The sequence below is a fragment of the Abramis brama genome (genome assembly GCF_963993115.1).
Source record: "Abramis brama genome assembly, chromosome: 5".
In the NCBI taxonomy this organism is placed as follows: domain Eukaryota; kingdom Metazoa; phylum Chordata; class Actinopteri; order Cypriniformes; family Leuciscidae; genus Abramis; species Abramis brama.
The window spans coordinates 19,366,806-19,390,772 of NC_139967.1; the positions used below are offsets into that span (position 1 = coordinate 19,366,806).

A 23,967-nucleotide genomic window follows, 5' to 3' on the forward strand; every position below is an offset into this window, starting at 1 on the left:
TGCTGTATGTTTTGTATCTGTTTGAAGTCTATTTGTATTTTTGTGGATGTATATCTGCTTTCAGAATGCATTCAGAAGATGTTATCTTAAGTTGATTTTATGCTTTAAAATGACAGGTGTTGTAATAAACAGTAATGCTTTTTGACATGTTGTTTCAAGTAAATAACTAATTGGCCTGTGTTCTCTGATGCATTTTTTTTTTCCTTTCAAATTTTGCCTCACCGCCTTGTTGTTTATATGCATTTTGTGTATGTAACAGTGTGCTTTTGTCCAAAGCCTGTGTGTTTGTTTTCTGTGTGTGGGTGGGAAATGCTCCAAACCCTTTTGAGATTATTCTGACACACTGGCACGTTGTTAATGCAGGCGGACAGGAGGTTTTGTTTACCATTAAGCCATTAATCATTATTGTATATTAGCACCCACATTTTTTTTCCCTAGAGGTAATTCTGACAGGCTTTTGCAGAATGCATCTGAAATCTAACATCAGCATTCCTCATTCCACTCTTTTTTGTTCTGTGGGAAACCATATGTAAAGTTAAAGGGTTAGTTCACCCAAAAATGAAAATTCTGTCATTAATTACTCGCCCTCATGTCGTTCCAAACCCGTAAGACCTTCGTTTATCTTCGGAACACAAATTAAGATATTTTTGATGAAATCTGAGAGGTTTTCGACCCTTCCTTAGACTGCAATGTAATTGCATGGTCTGGTTGCTATGGCTGGTTCAGAAAGCTCTCGGATTTCATCAAAAATATCTTAATTTGTGTTCCGAAGATGAACGGAGGTCTTACGGGTTTGGAATGACATGAGGGTGAGTAATTAATGACAGAATGTTCATTTTTGGGTGAACTAACCCTTTAAGTTACAGCATGTGTTTAAGATATAGTGACATTCCTTGAAATTATGTATGACTAGAACATCCTACAGACTAGGCGTAACATAGGCCTATCAATAACAGTATTAACGGTTTCGCAGTTATACTACTTTGCACTGTACATCTTTGAACTTCATTAAAAGGTGAGTTTTATAGGAATAGTTCACCACAATAGTTCAAAAATGAAAATTACCATAATTTATTTACTCTCATGTTCCAAACCTGTATGACTTTTTTATTTGGAGCATAAAATATATTTTGAGTTGTTTTTTTTTCCACATACAATGGAAGTAAGTACAATAACCAAAATGGTTTGGTTAACAACATTCTTCAAAATATTTTTTTATGTGAGAAGAAAGTCATGGATGACATGTGGGTGAGTAAATGCAGACAGAATTTTCATTTTTGGGTGAAATATCCCCTTAAAACTATCCCTTTAAAATTCTAATTAATACAAGTTAATTTTCTTTTTAAGATCTATTGTATTTATAATCAACATTAATTTGAATTGAAACAATGCTTCCTGTGGAGCTATTTACAGTAGCGACACAATTTGTCTAACAGATCAAATACTTTTATTCTTCCTTTGTCCATTTAACTTTTTCATCTCACCCTCATGTCATTTCGACCCAATATTGTCATCTTAGTTCAGTGAAATGCAAAATGAGATCTCAGTCAGAATGTTTGAGCAGCGCTTTTATTACAATGAAAGTAAATATCAAAATATGAGAAAGTAGATTAAAAGTAGTCCATATGACTTTTGAATCCATTCATTAGCAATGAGGAACAGACTGTTCCTCACACAGTTTTAGTAAAATTGATATTACAAAAGTCAAGTCAAATTTATTTGAATAGTACTTTTTACAATACACATATTTCACAAAGCAGATTTACTGAAAGTCATGTGTTATGATAATGCCTTAATGCTTTAACTGGTTTTAGGACTGGGCAATATATAACGATGGTATAAATTAGGAGTGGGCGATATGACCAAAAAATTTATTTCACGATAACAATATATATCATAATATAGTTATTTTTTACTTTAAATAAGGTTTTATGATATCAAAATATTTCAATTTCATAATTCTTGTCATAATTTCATAATTCTTATCACCAATTTCAAGCCTAACTAAGAAAAAACTTAAAAAAAAACAAAAAAACAAGCTTACTGAAAAGAAGTAAACAAAGAAACAAGAAGTATGATAAAATAGGAACAAAGAAGCTAGCAATAGGACAAAAAAAAATTACAATATTTAAATTGGATAAAGTAATTTAGCCAAGCGAGGCCGGTGCTAATAAGCGTGACCTGTGTCACATTGGTCTCGAGTCCCACAGAGGAGCTCCGGAAGGATAAGAGTATGAGCAGCGGCTTCATGTGCGCACTTCTCAGACAGGGCGCGCAAATAGCAAAATTAGTTCTCTTTAGCTGAGTTAAATTAGTTAAAATCAGTTCTCTTTAGCTGAGTTAAATTAGTTCTCTTTTAAACCGCTTCAACGGTTTAAAATCACTTGTTTTTAAAAAAACAAACATTTAAATAAGCTTTTGTGATATTTTTTTTTCTTCATGATTTTTAAAATTCTATACACCTTTAATTGTATGGAAAAGGGAAAATCTCCTGAAAATAACTGGGATGAAATGACAACCGATGATCGTATAAAATGGCGCCAACGATCCAGAAAAGCGGACCCTGCTACTATGCGGGATAAACGCTAAAGAAAAAGAAGAAGAAGAAATGACAACTGGGTAAATGATGAGCTGTGGGACCCCACTCTCAGCCTCCTAGATGTTTAAACATGGTCTTGATCTGTAGGTCAGGGAACTGTGACTGCATAGTCTCTCTATTCCTTCAGTCTTCTTTGTGACATTAGGATCTCAAAATGAGGAACCCATCTTCATTAATGATCTTAAAAGCCATTCTGTTAAACACAAAATAGGGCAAAAGATCAGCACAGAAAATGCTATACTGCTCGCTTTTGGGCTATGCTGAATTGAGGTCAACTCCATTATGTATTTCACCTGCGTGCAGAAAGAGGCCAATGGTAAGCTGCTGCTGTAACTGTGGTGAATGGAACCCTCTGGGGTTAAAGTCATTGTAGATATGTGTGCTTCCCACAGAGCTGTTGTTGTAGGGAGGAGAGAGGTCTTCAATTGGTGGTCATACTGTTTTTGAAAGGACATGTCTTTATAATTCATCTTTAATGACTGATCTTCAGGTTTGCCCATTTTTATTTCAGACCCATAGTAGATACTAAACTCTGTAACTCATACTACTATGTGGAAGAAGCAGCTTTCTCACTCACAGCTGTGATCTAAGGAGGATGTTTGGTGGTTCGATCTTTGTGATGCAGAGTTTTGTGCGTTGTGTGAGTGTGCACATGCGTGTGTTTTTGTAAGCCTGTTGGCATGGGTATTGCTACACTGTTAACGATTTTCTTGTATTTTTACAGTACAGTACTGGCAGCAAGGTTGCCAGCAAGTTACTGTATTTTGATTTACAGTAACTGTACTGTAATTTACTTTACAGTACACAAGATCAGTACTGTAAACTACAAAACAGTACTTTATTGTATTTTTGTAATGTTTCTGCTTCTGCTGTAATTAATTATACAGTATTGTACTGTAATATCTATATTGATACATTATTGCTAAATATTATATTTTTCAAATTACTCATAATGATAATATTATATTTATATATTATGTAGTTATTACAGTATATAAATTTGCAGGTAATAATATTATAATGCAACTTCAGAATAACTGCAAATCAATCAATCCAAACAAGGTTATTGTCAAAAAAAAAATTATTAATCAATTACACTATTGTGCATTTGTGAAAAAAAAAAAAAAACATTTCATTTAGGAACATTGCATGTCCAGTACACCAGCACTTTACAGGTAAGCAGCTTTTAAAGGGATAGTTAAAGGGATAGTTCACTTTGAAATTAAATTTTTGTATGTTTTAGCTTACCTCAAGGGCATCCAAGATGTAGGTGTCTTTGTTTCCGCAGTAGTTTCAATTTTGATATTTTTATGTCCAAACCGTTCTTGTCTGTCAGTCATATAATGCAGGTCTATGGTCACCACCTCAAAGAGCATGCACAGAGAAGTCCAAATTAAACAATTCCCCATCGTAAGTACACATTGATGGCCTAAGACACAAAACGAGCGGTTTGTGTAGAAAAACGAACAGTATTTATATTGTTTTTACCTCTACACAACCACGTCCAAGTGATCTGAGGGTGCGCGCGCTTCTTGGTGTGTGCATAGACAGTATGGGTGTGTGACGTGTGCGCGCATTCTGGCTTAGTCTGCGCAAGCGCCGGAAAGTGTACAAGAGGTAAAAACGATAGAAATACTGTTCGTTTTCTCACACAAACTGCTCGTTTTGTGTAGCAGGCCTATGTTTCTTGTTGAGGACATATATTTCATACATCTGCTTACAGTACATCTAGGTTAATAAAAATAAGCTTCACTTGACCTCTCTAAATATTCTAACTTGCTTTTTGGCATGCATTTTACTTGTCTTTGTTGCCTAATTGATCATTATTAACTCTGATAGTATATTTTGAACAATTTACACCTTTATTCATATTTTTAATTATTATTATAATACAAATCACAATGCTACAGAACTGGGTCTCCCGCCTAAATAGAAATGAAATAAAAGGCTAAATTGGTACCAATAGCCAATCTCTCTTAGCCCAAATCTCCCATTTTGCGTTGCAATGGAAAGTGCAGTATTTAACCCTTGTTTTCGCGTGTTTTTGTGTCTAAACGACTTATTAAATTTGGTCCAGTATTGATCATAACAGTTTGTAAAATCAAGTTCGCCATCCGAGAAACGGACTGCAAATATAGCAGTTTGAGCAAAATAACGTTATGTCTATTATAAGTGCTTGTTTTTACCACTGACGGGCTCGACGTTATGGAAAGGATCCCTAGATAACAGACAGTCAGACATTTTTGTTATCATAAGATCCTTCAAACGTAACATGTCAAATGCAGTAATTTTATCTCGCAAACCTTAATTAACCACCTCGATTCGGCCTTCCACCGTTCCAACAATCACCAAGTCTGTTTTGGTCGAAATAAACCGTAAGGTAATGTTAACGTTAATTCAATGGTCAAATCTCGAGTTAGATTTGAAAGTGTCGCGACAAGCAATGGGGTTAAAGAGCAGATCTAACAAGCTACTAACGGTGTTTTTGCAACCGTTGCTGGCTAAACTTCCACTGATATTTGTACACTATAGTGTAAAATCCTAAAACCTTATTATAAAATTCAAAATTAACTTACCAAATTTCCAGATATCCGCAGAGTGAGATCCATCCATCCAGCGAGTGATCTGCGTCTACCTGCAGTTGTGCTCTCTGCTCTGACGTCAGTCGGGCTGTCAGTCAGTTGCTCGGTTTACAGCAACCCTGTATTATTGCCAGGTATATTACAGCCAGGTTACAGCTAGGTTACAGCAACACTAAAATTTACTGTAAAATGTTCCCGCTCAAACAAAATTACCCACAATACAATGCAAATTACAGTACTTTACTGTAATATAGAAATGCAGTATTGTACTGTAGGTTATTACAGTAGCCTACTGTGCTGCTAAATCTACAGCAACATTTAACAGTGTACTGTAAAACACAGTGTTTACACACTGAAAAACACACAGTGACCTGAAGCCATTCTCAGAGGACCCTGTTTATGTCACTGTTTCTCTCTCTATCAAAATGCCTCATAATGAAAATGCGTTATTTTTGGTATGGCATATCATCTGTGTGAAACTTATGCTTGGATGGTTTTGCTTCCCCCTTGTCAGAACTCCAGTTACACAGGAGCAGAATACTAAAATGGTCATTATTCATAGAACACCTCTTTAAGCCTACTAATAGTTATGCTGTGGGTGTTATTAAAAAAAATGGTGTCATATCATTTATTATAATACAATGTTACATTGGTCAGAAACAATAATTTATTTACAAATAATTTTTTGTGGAGGGGCCCGTGAAAACTTTGGCAGGACAAGTAAAAAACACTGCTCACCAAGGCTGCATTTATTTGATAATTAAAAAAAAACTAATATTGTGAATTATTAATTATTACAATTTAAAATAACTGTTTTTATTTTAATATATTTTATTTTAAAATGGATTATTTTAATAATCTTTTCATGCGATAAAGTCTTTACTGTCATTTTTCATAAATGTCATAAATTGTCATTTGTCATAAAATGTATGACAAAGTCTTGATACGTTGACCGCTATTTTTTAAAATTCCATTAATGAATTCCATTAGTACATATTTGTCCGTTTTAGTGGCCTCCGCTGTCACTGCAGAAAAGAACAAACATTCTTCTGCTTTGTGTGGTGGTTCTCTTCATACACATATAAAGGCATAATAGCCTATAAGATCATCTTTCAATTACAGGATTAAAAATGCAAAAAAAATCGAAAACAAAAGCTATAAAATGTCTTATTATCATTGAAATATGAATATTAAAATGACGACCAATAATAGATTATGACGACTTTTACAACAATGAGAAAGTCTAGCACAGCCACTGAATGAACTGTTTCAACAACAACCCTAAGCACACTTAACAATTTTCTGTAGGCCTTCTCTTTTTCTCCATTAACCGCAAGAAAATACCATCAGCTAGTGCTAACTGCTAACCACAGATAACAGCTCGTGCCAGATCTACAAGCGGTGCATTTTCCGCTGCTCCTCTAGGCATTACATCTAAAGCCATCTGTAATGTTGCACCTTAGTGTATGACCACATTATTTCTGGTTTTATACATGCAACAGTGCATTAAAATCTGCAGCATGTAAAATGGTGAGGTTTTTGAAGCGTTGTGCTGCATTGGTGCATCATCATTTTACTGTGATTACTCCAACACACCTAATACTGCACACGTAGAATAACGATGTAGATATATTTTGTCTTTTTATATTCCTTGCTAGAATAACTGTTGGTTTTTATTGATATTTTTTGTTTTGTTCCCATGCTTGTTTGAGTGAAGGAAGTACTGAGGCTAGAGCGTTATCATTAGCACATCTTGTGTGTGCGTGTGTCTGTATGTTTGTGTGATCTGCTTCTAACTTACCACTCAGCTCTCATTCTCACCTCCCACTTATGCTCACAGCATCACCTCCGTGTGGCAAACCGCTCATTTGACTCAGCCTGCATGAGTGTAGTGTTTTTATTAATCACTCACAACCATTTCTCTTTGGTTTCTGCATGTTCCTGTATGTCTGTCTGGTTATGTGTGTGTGTTCTTTTGCAGAAACGGTCCTGTCTGTTCAGCTCTTGTATTTTCCCTGATCTGCAGGTCAGTTAGAAGAAAGAAAATGCGTAAAGAAGCGTAGCTCAGCTGATTTAACCCTATGTTGGAAGCCCAGGATACAGTAGTCAACACTGTTCAAGATTTTGCCTCTCTACAAACTCACACAGGACTTTCCTAAAGGTATAGCCTAGTTCAGAAAAAAAAAGAAAATTCTGCCATCGTAAACCCATGTTGTTCCAAACCTGCATGACTTTATTGTTTTCTAAGATATTTTAAGAAATGTCTTTTTATTTTTTGGTCCATTCGATGGAAGTCAATGGTCACCAAAACTTTGTGTTCCACAGAAGAAAGTCATATAGGTTTGGAACATCACATGAGTAAATAAATGATGTCAGTATTTTAATTTTTTGTGACTGTGATCTATACCTTTAAGACCCATTAGTCAGATAGCTAGTTGTGCAGGCAACCCACCGACTTGTTGGATGTTCCCTCATTTTGTGTGTGTTTGTGTGTACGTCGATGTATTCACTGTAGCTGGAAAACTGTACTTGATGCTCTGTGTTTTTAAATTGAAACATCCAAAAGTCTTTCATTCAGTTTTCCTTGAGTGAGAAATTATTTATGTTGTGTGTGTGTGTGTGTGTGTGTGTGTGTGTGTGTGTGTGTGTGTGTGTGTGTGTGTGTGTGTGTGTGTGTGTGTGTGTGTGTGTGTGTGTGTGTGTGTGTGTGTGTGTGTGTGTGTGTGTGTGTGTGTGTGTGTGTGTGTGTGTGTGTTGCAGATATAAAGGCTGGGATGTTAAAGCTAAGGATCACTGTGGGTGATGCATGTAGGGTTGCTGTACAGTCACAGAAACTTTGTGTGAGACCTTCCACCATCAGAGAGAAACAATGTTATTCCATAACACCTCAGACAGCCAATATCAATGCTTTGGGCTCGCTATGAAGTAGACAATTAAATAACATTAAATATGAAATGTAAAATAAGTGTGTGTGAGAATATGCATGCATTCCAGGTGTGCTCAAATGACTTTGAGGTATATTTAATAACATCAGTATACGGTAACTCTGGGTATGTCTCATTATTAGACAGATGAACTATAAACAGATTCAGAAACCCCCTGTCTTATTCCAGAGATTAATGACTGTCTCTCACATGAAATGAAGGAAAGTTTGAATATTAGCCTCATAATATGACCGCTTCTAGTGAGCAGTGTATCTCTCTCTATTTTCCCTCTCTTTTTATGCAATGTTATGAGAAAACCTCTTTGAAGTTGTGAAGAGTCAAATAATTACATCCCTGTATTCATCACTCACAATTTATTTTCCAGAAACTTCATAATGTGTATCCTAACCTAATAAAGTACTGAGTGTTGTGCACGAACAGTACTAGGATGCTCACTATACTAATGATGTATTTAGGGGCATCATAGAGGCGTTTATACATACAGCGGCAAAGTGACTTATTTTCAGTGAGAGTTGGCAATGTCTGTTTGGCAACATGAGTAAAAGCAACCGTTGGCGATGCAACAAGTTGAGCAGAGTTGAACTTTATGCAAAATTAGTAGCCACTTCCAACATTGGAGCTCACATGACCCACCGCTTGATACAGTTGGACTAGTAGGAATCTCTACAAGAAACCCACAGAGACTTGGCAACCTCCTTAATCAATGTGTGAAGTTTATGCCAAGGGTTTTCCGTGTGTACGGTGGCCGAGAGAGCTCAACGCGCTGCAACTGAAGAAAAAACATGCAAATAGAAAAACACCTTCAAATTAAGAAAACATCTTCATCAGTTTCACAACACATGTGTGCTCCAAATACTCACAACACAACCAAATACAGAAACGCGCTGCAAAAGTTCACAACACAAACAAATACAGAAACGCGCTGCAAATAGGACAGAACACAACGGAAATGTTTCCGGGGAACCCAATAAGTGACGGACCCGGCTGGGACGTGCTTACAGCTGTCTACTTTTATTATTATTTTTATTTTTTTCAAAACATACAGAGATGACACGTTTATGACATACAACTTTGTATACAATATACAAAATGTATTTACAATATGTTCAATGTCATAAGAATACTAAAAAGAACAATGAGCTGAAGACTAAAATAAATAAATAAATAAAGATAGAAAAAAAGAACATGAGGGAAAGACATTAATCTATACATCAGTTACATTGTACACATTTTGTCATGTTAAGTTTTAAAGTTGAGACACTCACACACAGATATAACGCATATTTTTAAAAACTTTGTTGTATAAAATGTATATTTATTTGCAACAGTTATGTTAACAGCAATAATACTATATTTCTGGTAAGAACAGCTATTCAGCTGATGGACACGCGCTGCGTTGTCATGGGAACATCCCAGGTGGAAATAATGAGGAAATTACGTTGTCTTTCGTTGCTTAGACATTCTCTGGTTGCTCCCTTCATCAACATGGCACACAAGTGCCCCGCTCCCTCCAAAGTGCCCAATTCAAGGGCTCTGCCGTCTGCCCTTTTAAGAGAGTAGGGCATAGGTAATGCTCACGAGCAATAAGCACGTCCCAGTCGTCCGTCCGTCACTTATTGGGTTCCCCGGAAACATTTCCGTTGTGTTCTGTCCTATTTGCAGCGCGTTTCTGTATTTGGTTGTGTTGTGAACTTTTGCAGCGCGTTTCTGTATTTGGTTGTGTTGTGAGTATTTGGAGCACACATGTGTTGTGAAACTGATGAAGATGTTTTCTTAATTTGCGGGTGTTTTTTCTATTTGCATGTGTTTTCTTCAGTTGCAGCGCGTTGAGCTCTCTCGGCCACCGTACGTGTGACCCTAACTTTGAAGTTTAACTTTAGACTTTGCATGTTTAGTTGTATTAATTAACACAATGTTCAGTAATTTTGTGTTTTACTACTCTTTCTGTAGTCATAAAAATCACAGATGAGTGGATTATGATTTATTCACAATGATGGAGAGTTGCACTTACAGTAACTCTAAAGTCTTTTGCATTCTAGTTTACATCAATAACTTCAGAATGAATGCATTAGAATTCCTTCCAAGTTATTTTGAGAAGCTGAAGGAGGCCTGGAACTTCTGTTTTAATGACTGCTTTGTAAGTGGCACTTAAAGCAGGGAATTATTTTCTGCCTTCAACATACAGTACATTTATCATAAGACTTGGTTCACATGAATTCAAACAGCATTTTGATTTATAGTAGTATAGTGTTGTTGTGATAAATCCTACTCTTGATTTATACTCGCTTGAATTATGTTGTGTAACATTTATTTTGGGTGAATGTTGACAGATGCTGTTCCGACCATGTCCATGAGCCAGGTGGTCATGGCAACTACTCTTAAAAACGAATGTTTTGAAACTGACGAAAACAAAAAAAGTAGTAATTTTTGTTTTCTCTGAACAAATATGTATGAATACCTAACCCTAAATTGAAAAACTTTGGCACATAACTGAAATTGCAGTATTTAGGCTATGGACAACACATTAAGGTGATTGTGCTTTTCTGTGAAATCTGATCTTTTTCTGGTGAATGATAAAGCAAAAAAAGGCCATAGGCTTACATTCAAAGAAGCTTGACCCATATCTAGATATGAGAAAACTTCATAGGAGAATAGTGAGAATCCAAAAATGAGAATTGTCATCATTTACTCACCCTCAAGTTGTTCCATACCTGTATTTCTTTCTTCTGCTGAACACAAAAGAAGATATTTTAAAGAATGTTGGTAATCAAACAGTTGATGGTAGCCATTGATTCCCATAGTAGAAAAACAATTTTAGTCAATGGCTACTGTCAAATGTCTGGTTACCAACATTCTTTAAAATATATTTTGTGTTCAGCAGAAGAAAGAAAATCATACAGGTTTGGAACAACATTAGGGTGAGTAAATTATTTTTTTTGGACTGGATCAGTTTTGGGTGAACTATCCCTTTAATTGTGCATAAACGTGCATAATTTTCCTCTATTTTTACATTTTAGATGATTTTTGCCTCAAAAGCGCCAATAATTTAACAACACTGTTAAATGTTATCTTTTATAACTCTCAAAATAAAAGTTTTTATTAGTGTAGTTTTTCAATTTAACAATTCATTGAAATAGTGTAATGCCTGTAATAGTGTAACATGATGAAACTAATTGTTGAATATCAGTATCAGCATCAGCCAGATTTAAAAAAAAATAGCATTCTTAAAGTCAACATAAAATTCACTGTATCTGTCTTCTAAATGCATGTTACTGATCTATTTGTGTTCATCAATGCATGTTTAACTTTTTTTTTTTTTTTTTTTTTTGGACCTCATAATGTTTAATTAAAGCAGGGGTGGGGAACCTTTTTCCTATCAAGGGCCATTTACAATTTTTTAACATTCTTTAAGGGCCATTGTAATGAGCAGGGGCGTTTCTAGGTTTTAAAAACATCAGGGGCTGAGCCCGAAACATCAGGGGCTGGGGGTGGGTAACAAGATAACATGATTCGATACAGAGAATAATGTATATTTTAGGCCTATATGCAGGGGGCAGACTGGTTAAAAAATTCAGTCCTGGCACTGTAGCCACACCAGCCCACATTACCACACAGACACACACATTCAAATGTGAGGTAGTTTGGGGGGTTGGGGGGCATGCTCCCCTGAGAAAATTTTGATTTCTCGGACCTACATATGTGCATTTTAAGGTGTTTGAAGTCAACATTTTTTGATAACAATAGCTTTAAAAGCATGTCAGTGGGCAGTAGCATAAATTATTTGTCAAGATAACAGATTCTTAAACATGAGAATGAGGATAAATGTTGAAAAAAATGATCCACACTACAAAATGGAAATGCAAAATGTTTCTGCTTATTGTTGACAATACACAATCACATATTCCAAACAGGAATGGCCTTAAATGAGAAATCTTTCAAGGATTATTTTGCATAGATGTAAACTTTTTAGCATTAAATATTGGTTTCAGCAACTTGTTTCTTTCTTGAGTTAATCAATGTCTTTGGCACTATTAAATCAGTTCAATTAAATTTCAATTGTTCACTCATAAAGACATTCACTTGTCACCACCTACTGGCTTAATGATGCAAGTTGCGCAAACACAGACAAGCGGAGTGATACAAACTGTGAAAAGGCTGATGCTGGTGAAATATTCGAACACATGTAGGGGGGGTAGGAATTGACTCACGGGCCGGTTAAGGCCCGGGGGCCGGACGTTCCCCACCCCTGAATTAAAGTATCATAGCTTGATCTTCTGGTTACACGACATACTTCTCTTTGGTGACTTACAGGTTGTGGGACTCCAATCATTGCATTCATCTGCCACCATTTTTGAGTTCAATGCCCAAACTCAAGATCTAATCAACAACCAATGGATAGAACCACCCTGCCAATAATCTTTTAAAATGCGGAAGAAAAGATCTGTTGCTACATTCATTTTAATCGAAACATACTATCCTGTTATATTATTGGTCAGTAGGGGTGGGCGATATACCGGTAGACAAGATTAACCAGTAGAAATTTGTCAGCCGGTTGAGATTTTGGACTATTGTCTATAATGCCGGTAACCTCGGTTCCCTGAGATAACGTGAATGAGTATTGCGTAGACGGCCGTGCTATGGCGCTACACAACTTGGCATACGTCGCTTCAGTCGAATTAACCTGAGTACTATGGCGAAACAAGCTGCTTATATAGGCAGATGCCCCGCCCCCTTTGGCGGGCTCTGTGCTCGGTTCAGTGGGAGGCACCCCCGATTGGCTCGCGCAGATACGCCTCACCGCCATAGGTTCATGCAGTTCCCACTGCTCAGCCAATAAGCGTGCCCAGATCACTGCACTGTTATGGCTGTGCAGTAGCACTGTGTTATTTTATAAAAGGCTTCAACAATCGGAGAAAAAGGAGTTTCCCCCCCATAGCGTCTAGCAGATGCAATACTGCAGGGAACCGAGGTTACGTTAGTAACCGTGTTGTTCCTTCGAGATTTTCCCATGGGGTTTTATAATGGGGTTTTTGATTAATGTGTAAAATAAAGCCTGTGGTAAACATAACTTGGCGATACTTTGACGTTTTGCTCTACAATGTGAATTACAAACACCCATAGCAAAAATGCAAATTTTTAAGCAGTTATGTTCATTTTTGAAAATGTAAGTTTTCAATAAGTAACTAGAAAAGACAGCTTCGGGTGTGAGTGTGTGCGGTTATACGTACTACGTGTGGAACAAAATGTCAAAGTATTGTCAAGTTATGTTTACCTCAGTCTTTATTTTACTCATAAATTGCAAAAAAAATATTTACATAATAAAAAATAAAAATAAATCAATGGAACCACCGCGAGTTAGTCTTCCGGCTTCTGACGTCATCCCTGCACCACTCTGATGAATGAGTTCATTTTGCCACCTTGTTGGGCTTGAACGGTCAAATATACACACTTATGTGCCAAAATGTCTTTGCAAGTATCCTCGTAACCACCTTTGTTTATGACTTAAGGGAATGTAAATAGCTGAAATAAAAAGCATGTATCACTATATTAGATCAGTGCATTCAGTCATAAAGTAACAGCAGCCTAATATGTCTTCTGGCATATGTGCCATTAATGCTAACTAAACAATTGTATTGCTCTTGACTGAATCCCTTTTGTAACTTTAATAAGAATTATGTATATTCAGTTTACACTATTAAATTTACTGCATAGACTATGCAATCTTTTTTGCACATTTGATTACTTTTTATCAAATTTATGTGGTAGCCTATTTCTATAGGCATATCTAGTGCTTGAAGGTAGGTCTACTTCATTTGTATCTTTGTTCTATTGCAGTTTTTTATTTCTAATGCTTGAAGTTTTTCAGTTGGGTCTATTCATTTGTGTCTTTGGATTTTGGTCATATCACCCACCCCTATTGGTCAATATTATTTTCTTGGATGTGTTATTACAAAAAAAAAAAAAAGTAGTTTTAGAGGTAAAGAAAGTTTTTGCTAAAATATTTTTTGAAAAAGATGATTATTTTTTAAAGAATTAAATGCCACTGAGGAATCATTCATTCACAGTAAGACTGGGTACATTTCATTTAGGAAGTAAACAGAGTCAAAGTTTGTTCAGGTTAGCTGTGAGCTCTACTCAGACACACTTTCACTGCATCCTGCTGTGTGCTGCTATGCTCTCGCTTCTGAACACTGTTCAGAAATGTCCTCCTACTTCCCCATGTGTAGACGTTACAGTCTCTGTGTGTTGTTGGCAACCGTTTCCAGGAAGTGTTTCCCCTCTCCCACTGACTGGTGTGTAAACAGACAGCCACTTGTTTTCATTTACTGTGTGGTTGTAGAGTAAAAGAGAGAGAGAGAGAAAGATAGTTGCAAAAGAGGGTGGAAGAGTAGAGCAAGATGAATTTAAAGGAGGACAACAAAAGTGAGCTATGGGTTGTTATGCATGAGGGCAGGGTGAAGTCACGATGTAGGAATGTGTCTGGGCCAGAAGAGCTGACACGGCCCAGATGACTCTGAGGGAATCCTTGGCACACCCCAACAGGGAACCCCTTCCATCCCTCCTCTCTTTCTCCGTCTTTCCCACACTCATTTTGTGTCCAGGCCAAATGTCGGGCCCAGAGCTGCCTACAGAGTATTAGTTTCTCACTTTTTTTTCTCTGTTTTGAGGTCAGTTTAGCAGTTTCTTAAATATTTGCAAGGTAAAGCGCTCCTAGATCAGCAGAAACCCACACTTAGAACTAGGGAGCTAAAGCAACAGGAGGACAACGTGCCCTGGTAAACTCACACGCACACACACACGCAACTGGAAAGAGAGGGAAACTCAGGGCCATTACTCCCCCTGTCCTACCTCCCAGTTTTTCCACACCACTGGAGGAACATGCTGCTGCTCTGTGAGGTGATTTCTTTCCACAACAGACTTCAGATAAGTTCATATTGCTCTTACATAATATCATGTTGAATTAGAGCTGAAGCCGCTACAGACTGTGCCATTGGGTTCATGATTCAAAAAAGAGACCTAGTCTTTTAATGCTGTGAAATGAGAAGGGCCTCAAGATGAATTTGGGAAATGCTTGCACCATTCTAAGCTATCCAGGTGTCTCAATGCAGATACAGTAGTTGATTTCTGTTGCAATAAGAGGCTGTTTTTCATTGGTTCTTTGAATGGTCACTGAAGTCTTGAGGCCCAGTGTCACACTGAATCCACAGCAGATATATAAGATTGTTTTTAGATTTCAGTTTAGCTGCAGCACAAGCTCCATGAAAACTCAGGTTATAATAAAAAACATCTGTCTACTGCACTCTCTCTTATTTACATTTGTGTTTGTACTTTGTTGGTTATAACAAAACAGTTCACTAATGTACAGAGCTCATAGTGACCCAAGAGGATTCTGACTAACTTAAATGCCTCTGATTGGCCATTGCGTTCACCCTCTCCACAAACATGTCTTTGATTGGCTACAATTAGAGATGCAGCAATCGACCAGCCAAGATAATTTTCCGCATGATTTGCCCAGACCGGTAACCGGCCGATCGGTCTCACATCTTTTAGATTCTAAGCCGGTCCGTTTTGTTGCCATCGGCACAGGCAATAACGTCAGCTGAGCGTTCTCGCTCTCTTCTCTCTGACCGAATCTACCGGAACTGCAGAAAGGCTGGTGTCGTTACATTTTTACAATTTAAACATTGCTTTTTACCGTCAAGACTAGACAACACTAGTCTAGAATTCAGAGTACTGAATGGATTTCATAGAGTCAGGCAGCGCTTCTCTAGCTAGTCATTCAAAGTAGCAAGGAAAAATTTGCTTCCTGTAATGTATGCACAGTACCCCCAAAGAGACAAAAATGACTCACAGTTATCAGGACATTTGAAGTATATCACTGCGCTTATTTCACAAAAACTGAGCTCTCGACTTCAAATTCTCAGGCTCTCTAGTACAGACAGATCTCATAGCCTGAGGGAAGATGAAGAGAAGAATCTGCTGATCTGTTCTTCAAAGCAGAACACACTCTTTCATGCTTTTTTTCCTCCCTCTCATTCACTTGTACATCTGAATCATCTCATTCCTTCTATTCACGCTTGTCATTACAAAAAAAAAAAAAAAAGACTGAAAAAGACAGAACATTATTAAGTAAACATGCAGTCATGATTGCTTGTATTTTTCCCCCGTACAATTTTTTTCCAAGCATTGCTGGAAATTCTGTCATTGACGGACTAAATGTGTGTATGTGTGTTAAAACGGTTTGGCCGCGTGCCTTCTTTTTTGAAAGGGAAATGGGAATCTTGGTGCTTTACCACTGCGTAGTCTTACTGCTGCAGGTCTCCCTCCACGAGCCGATTTCATTTTGGTTTGGTAGTCTGTTCCCATCTGCTGCCCGGAGTCTTGTCCCATGATGACGTCATGACTGGCATGACCTGTTCCCGTTCCTGTCTATATGATTGTGAGACAAAAATAGTCTTAATATAGAACAAGAGAGGAAAGGAGTCAGGTGTTTGTCTCATTGAGGCAGGGAAGCCCCCAGCCAGTGCAACCTAGATATCTCTTGGTTATCAGAATTGATGTAAATGCAGGCTTTCCCACTGCACAACAGTGGCTACAGCACAACGCAAGGCTAATCTTAACCCAAGTACACGCAAACACATGCTCGTTGGAATTCAGGAACACCCTGTATTTTCTCTCACTATCTTTTGAATCGGCTCCAAGGATTTTCCATTGTGCTTTCTCTTTGGTCCATTCATGAACAGTCTCCCAGAAACAAATGTTCTCGTCCACTTTGTGTACTTTGTCAAGCGATATCAGAAATTGTGATTCGTTTATGAAAGCCTTTGACAGTCAGATAGAAAGCCGTAATTGCACCTAGAGCAACATCAGTGTGAACTGCTTATTAATGAGGCCTCACTTTCCCCATATAGATGGGTATGTATGCTAAACTGCTGAAAATCCTCAAGATTTCAGAGTGGAGCCTCAACAAAGAGGGCATCTGTGTTGTAATTATGATGTGTGTCTATGTGTGTGAGGGAGAGTGAGAGAGAGGTCTGTGAAGCTCCGCCCCCTCCCACTCTCCACATGCTCTTCAGCTCCCACACGCTCTGACTCGAGAACCTTCTAGAACTGACTAAACAGCAGTGTGTAGGCCACAGAGCGCATCTATGTCGTATGACTCGTGCACAATGCCAGAAATGTTTGTTTCATGAAATTCTCCATCTTCGAGAGAGGAAGCACATTCACTAAACAAACGCCATCACAGTTGGTTGTCCATCTGTACATTTTCCACCCCAGATGATGTTCTTCGTGTACAATGGTTGTGGTTTACATTTAACTGGCTGTTTGCTGATGTACCTGCTGTGGACTTTATTACATAACTCTAGATGCTCAAAGAAGCCCACAACACATTATTTTGAATGGATTTGATTTTCTAAAAATAAAATCATGGATTTGTTTTTTTAATAGAAATATCTTAAATTAATTGTTTTGTGAAAAGTGAGGATGCACCGATATTACAATTCTGGCGATACCTATACACTGATCATTATTTTCATGATATTATGAGCAATAACTGTTAAATGATTCTGTTATTTTACATTATGCAAGTCAATTTAGGCATCATTTAATGTACATTATGAACATTTTGTTTATTTTAAGATATAGTTACAGTCGGCATAAAATGGAAATTTGTATCTATTTTCTAAATGCATTGATCAGTGTTATTGATTTTATTGTGAAAATCATCCATGCATGTTTACATTTTTTTTTTTTTATTGATTTTAAAAAATATCAGAACTCTGCCTTCTAGTGAAACAATAAACTCTCTGGTGACATATGCAGGACTTCTCCAATCATTTTGCCTCCCCCTTTCTTACAATCTTGCATTCACTTGGATGTATGTCACAATACGGAGGAAAAAATCTGTCGTTACTTCCGTTGCATCACAACTTTAAAGATTACATTTGACAGTGTGAGTGGTAGATGGCTGCAAAGATATTGCAGTTCTTTTTTGCAGTGTAGGAATCTTTCTAGAGAATGTCTCTGATAATGAAAAAAGTGTTCTTATCTATTCTGCAGAGAGAAGTCCATTAATCCTAAATCAATAATTGTCTACGCTAATCTGTAATCTTCTAGTTTAGCATTGCGCTGCGTGTCTCTGTGTATTTAACATTCACACAGAAAATGAAGACAATTTGCACCGTCACAGGCAATGCAGTGGGAATGTAAAATAAACTGTTTAAACAACATTTTCACCGTATGGCCTTTCTAACAGAATACCCTCTGTTTTGTCCTCTCTTTCTCTCTCTCTCTCACTCTTCCTCCTATCCTGCCTCTCATTCCACTACGGATTCCCTCGCCGTGTTTTGACTGACAGAGCTCCCAGCCGAAGAAGGTAAATATTGATCTTTCCATCATGTTGTTACTGCTCTCTCTTTATGGGTTGCACCGTTAGCACGGGCTCAGTCATTCTGTTTTACTAGAGAGAGGTCAACTTTAAGACTTGGCATATACACATATGCACAAATACATGCACAGCGTTATAGCTGTGTGCAGTGGTGTCCTAGTGCAAAGTTAACCTAAGACCCAATTGTCATTAAATATTTTAAACTATTTATGTCTGTCTGTCCGCTGTTCTCATATCTTTCTCTCACAGGAAAATCACTGTGGGAGTTGGTGGTGGAGCAGTTTGAGGACCTCCTGGTGAGGATTCTGCTGCTGGCAGCCTGCGTGTCTTTTGTAAGTGACTTTCTCTTTGGTTTAGATGTGGTTTATTTTATTCCCAGCACAATAATTAGTGTGACAGCCAGACCCCACCATAAGTTTTAAAGCAGGTATAGTTCATGCAGTAGGTGAGGTAATGCAGAACCATAGACAGAACGAGTTTCCATCACTAACTATCACAAGCAGTGCAATTCGGTGAACTAAACCTCAAATTTCACTAAATGATTGTCAATGATCAGTTTGCGTAAGTGAGAGAGGGATTTTTTTAATCTCCATTTCTCATTTTTAAAAATCTGTCTTTTGTAGTCAAATGATATATGTAAAACCTTCACCTGGACTCATTTGTGTGGCTTAAGGTCATTTTCCTCGGTGGAATGCTCTGTGGATCTAGAGAACACAGGTAAATGAATTAGGTGATTTGAAGTCAAAGTTCATTTGTCCACAAACCATGTCAGCAAACTCCAAAGAAACTAGATGTGCACTCAGCACTCTCTTCAGTTAGACCTTGGAAGGAAAGCATTAGTGTTGCACGTTTATCACCTGCAGGATCGGTACAGTGGTTAGTCTCAATAGTGTTACGTCAGATTCAAGTCTTTGAATAAGATATGTTCAAAATTCCATACTTTCATAATCGCACTGTATAATTAGTCTGGTCTACCATATGGGGTGTTCACATACTGTACAGTAATGTAGACAGAGCACAACAGATTGGAACTGAACACTCGAGATGTGTTTTTAAAAGTTTAACTATTTTTAAATTGAAATGCTATCCTAAAAATGCACTGATCATGGTGCGAGGTGCAGAAAACAATCTGTGCAAGACATGGCACAAATGTGCTAGTTTATAGTGTCGGCACGCAGTCTAACACCCTCTCAGCTCACTGAAATCCTCTCTGAGAAATACTTTTTTTAAAATTCATCCCAGTAAAAGAACCACAGCTAAAAATATTTAGAATAACTTATTTGTAATAATATACACTACCGTTCGAAAGTTTGTGCTCAGTATGATTTTTGTCTTTGAAAAAAGTCTCTTATGCTCACCAGTGCTGCATTTGTTTGATCAAAAATACAGTAAAAACAGTCATATTGTGAAATATTACAATTCATAATAACTGCTTTCTATTTTAATTTCTGCAGTTATTACACCAATCTTCAGTGTCACATGATCCGTCAGAAATCATTCTAATTTATATAGTATGTATAGTAGATAAACTATCCTAATGTTGTGACAAATTGATTGTGTTGCTGTGGTTCTGACTTCAGACTTTCCATGAGTCTGACTTGTTAAACTGATCTGTTTTTCTTATTGGATTTTTAAAAAATATATAAAAAGGTAATATTAAATCAAATTACCCTGAGCCAAACATTATCTGTGTAGAGGGACAGTAGACTGCTATCCACTTTAATCTAATCTTAAACAGCAAAAGCATTTATCTTCTAAAGCCCAGGGTAAAAGTCTCAGTCTATCATGCTCCTCTCTTATTGGCTTTTATGAATTTACCTTTTTATGAACTTTCCGTCTGACTTCAAGTAGCAACAAGGGCCACTGTCGAACCTCTCCAACCTCCCGCCTTTCTGTGAGAGTAATATAACATGAGCGTGCAGCCGTGCACACGCAGTGGAACGGATAGTCACATTAGCTGCAAAAACACATTAGCTCCTGTGGTCTTGGTGTACATGCTCTTTGTTTCCATACATCTGCACTCAGAGTCTTCCCTCAAGTACATCAGCTTTTGGAGCTCTGCTCATGTCATATATCATTGTGTGTTTCATCAGTACTTTTATCGTCTTAATCATAGTTAAATTCTATGAGGCGAGCACCAGTCTTCCGACCACTGGAATCCTGCGGAGCACTTGAAATTGATAAATATATTGCATTAGACCTCCCAGAAAGCAGTGTGCATGTGTTTGTCTGCTGGTCGAATGCTATGGTGCAATGGAAATACTCCGGGGAGATCAGCCCAGTCTTGGAACTCATTTGTGTGCCTGTTTGAATATATTAAAATCTTTAGCATTCAGCTTTCCTGACTTTTTTGCATGTTATGTGAACAAAGCTCTTGGTATCTAAGCAACGGGGGAGACGTGTAGACAAAAATGTAGTGTTTTTAAAAATGTAAATTTTGTTTTTTGAAACAAGTGTTATTATGAGGGTATGGTAGCCTGACTCATCCTAGAACAGCATGTGCTGGGAATGAAAGCTATTGGATGGAAACAAACAGATCTACATGTGCAACCATGCGACTGCTGTTCCCAAGACGCCCGAAATGGTTGCCTATTTTCATTTCAGTTCATTTCAGATTAACTAGCTGTATTACTTCGGTCTTGATGAGCTTTTCATTCCTTTTCTGTCACCGTTCATTTTTCCTTCTTTCATTTCAGCCATTTCTTTCTACTTCTTGTGTATCTCTACGTTATCTTGTCTGCACATTCCTTGTGTACAGAGATCTCTGTAGAATCAGTTGTGGCTTCAGCAGATCTCTGGCAGAGTCTACATCAATATAATGTCATTTACTGCACTTCATCAGAGAAATGGTCACCTGAGCAATGGATAGACTTCCTGTATTAAAATGGTAAAGAGTATGCCTACTGTGAGGGATTTTAATATAAGAATTGTTTTATTTTTTTACTTCCGAGAGTGGGGTGAAATGCTATGAATGATGCAATTTGTGTCAGAAACCACTATGAAAAGTTTTTAGGTAATGATGGCATGAAAACATGTTATTGTTTTAAACATGAAATCTATGAAAACATTCATTGTATTGTTTGTGGTATAATATTCACTATACTTTTTACATTACTAAGTTCAAAAACTGTGAAATTGAAGTTGAAACCTCAAATTCCTCTTTGTCAGTGATATTCTTGGTCAGTCACCTTGTGCTCAATGGTTACACTGATCTGAAGATGACAATGACTGGATAATTTTGACCATTTGACCAGCTAAATGTGTTAAGAACAGGTATGACTTGCTCTCTTGTGGAACACAAAAGAAGATACTTTTATAGAATGTTTCAGCTGTTTTTGCTCATACAGTGAAAGTCAGTAGGGTTCTAAGCAATGACTTTCACTGAATGGACAAAAAAACAAACATTTTTCAAAACATCCTAAAACATCAAAATTTTGCTAAAATGTTCAAACTAATAACAGTTTGTATGCCATTGTTTGTCAGCTGAAATGATCTAGTCCATTTGTATTCTGTTTGAAGTGTAAAAACTGAGGGAATGCAAAGAGGATATACAGTCTACTGATATTTATGAGTGAATAGACCTCAGTTGGACTAGCCGCCCAGAGCCATGACTTAGCAGGATTTAGCTGAGCTCTGTGATCTAAACTCTAAGCTGCTCATCTGTGTGGCTTTTCTCAATATTTCAGTAATTGTCATCTTTCCACCCGTTTTGTTTTATGGGATCCTTTTTATGGGATCCTCTTCATCACTTTCTCATTCCGCCTCTTTGACTATTTCTGGTCTCTTCATTCTCTCCCCCGTCATCCGCCTGCCCATCTTATTTCACGGTTACTCACTGTTCTAAAGTGTTCTTATCAGTTTGTAATGAAAGGTTAAAGACAGACTGCTCTTTGAGTGATCTGTATTGAAGTTGCTTAGAATTTGGTTGAAGGAGAGAGTGTGTCGTATGAATGCATGATATGAAAGAGTGGAGGACAACACGCAAACTTGTCTATATAAAGTACATGAAGTTCATGCAATTATTAGTGTATTTATGGTCAAACTACTTAGCCTCTCTTTCATCTTTTGTTATTTCTCCTCTATCCCTCCCCCTCATTTTTGTCTTTTTTCAAGACATCCACAAATCAGTGGATCAAAATCCGTCTTTAGCTGCCTCTAACTATCCTTTTAAAGAAATTGTTGGCTTGTAGTGCCATTGAACAAATATTTTAGGTCAGCTCGCGCCAAGCTTTTCTGGGGTTTCTATCTCTGATGAGTAGTTGAACAGATCAACACTGTCAGAAAGTAATGAACTTCAAGGCCGTCTCTGCGATCTGTGAAAATCAAGCCGTCACATTCCATTCCCTATCATGCATATTGCTGCTTTTAGCTTCTAAGGTAACTCAGGATTTTTCTGAAAACGCCTCCCACCCCGGCCCGAACTCCCACATATCTGCCCGGGGCATGTACCTGATGGCATGATATCACTGGAATATTTGTAATGGGTGTGGAATGATCCAGTATCTTGTTTCATAACAGACAGAGGCCTGATGTTTATTGTACTAGCTATTTATTTAAAAGCGGTACTGTAGGGTCCTCAGGGCTCAACAAGAGCTTTTTTTCAGTACTTTATTAGTTTTAATACTTTGTATTTAATGCTTACCAAGGCTGCAATAATTTTTTATCTTTTATTGTGTGTTATTGCAATTTAAAGTTTTCTATTTGAATATATTGTAAAATGTAATTTATTCCTGTGATGGCAATGTGGAATTTTAGGCAGCCATTACTCCAGTCTTCAGAAATGGAAATAGAAATGAAAAACCATTCGTAACATTATAAATGTCTTTACTGACACTTTTGCTCATTTCAATGCATCCTTGCTGAATAAAAGTATTAATTTCTTTCTTACGAAAGTGAGCGGAACAGTAAACTGAACGGTAGTGTGTGTGTGTGTGTACTGTGTATACATTTTTTTTCCGCACAAAATATTATTAAACACTTTTATTCTCACTTCAGTGACCTGAACCGAACTGAGCTTTGAATAATGAGTTAGGAGTAATTTATGTTGTGTTTGTTCATTAGGTGTTGGCACTGTTTGAGGATGGGGAGGAGTCGACCACAGCTTTCGTGGAGCCTATTGTCATCCTGCTCATTCTGGTGGCCAACGCAGTCATTGGAGTCTGGCAGGTGGGTGCGTGTGGGCTGAGAAACTGAAGGACCTCAAAGAAATTCTTCTCAATGAGTAATGTCAGAACAGCGAGTCTGCTTGATGTCTCACTGTTTAGCATTAGATATGCTACAACTACTACTAAGGTCTTCTGTTCCCAAACATGACAGATGATTATCAGGTGTTCATATTAGTTTATTAGTGTGTACATAAGGATCTGTGACATGTAATTCACATGTATACCAATACCACAATAGCAGGAGACAGCAGTGGACTTATATGGAGTGGATTTATATAGCGCTTTC

The 23,967-nt window shown here is 37.4% G+C and overlaps 1 protein-coding gene across 3 annotated transcripts in view; it reads left to right on the forward strand.

Annotated features, from left to right (window-relative positions):
* atp2a3 (ATPase sarcoplasmic/endoplasmic reticulum Ca2+ transporting 3) overlaps positions 1–23,967 on the forward strand; it is an 83,577-nt gene that overhangs the window by 16,515 nt on the left and 43,095 nt on the right. For all 3 annotated transcript variants that reach the window (XM_084114402.1, XM_084114401.1, XM_084114403.1), the window contains exons 2-4: positions 18,487–18,504; positions 18,766–18,848; positions 23,578–23,682. In XM_084114402.1, coding sequence (XP_083970528.1) covers positions 18,487–18,504; positions 18,766–18,848; positions 23,578–23,682 — 206 coding nt within the window. The remainder of the gene's footprint in view (positions 1–18,486; positions 18,505–18,765; positions 18,849–23,577; positions 23,683–23,967) is intronic.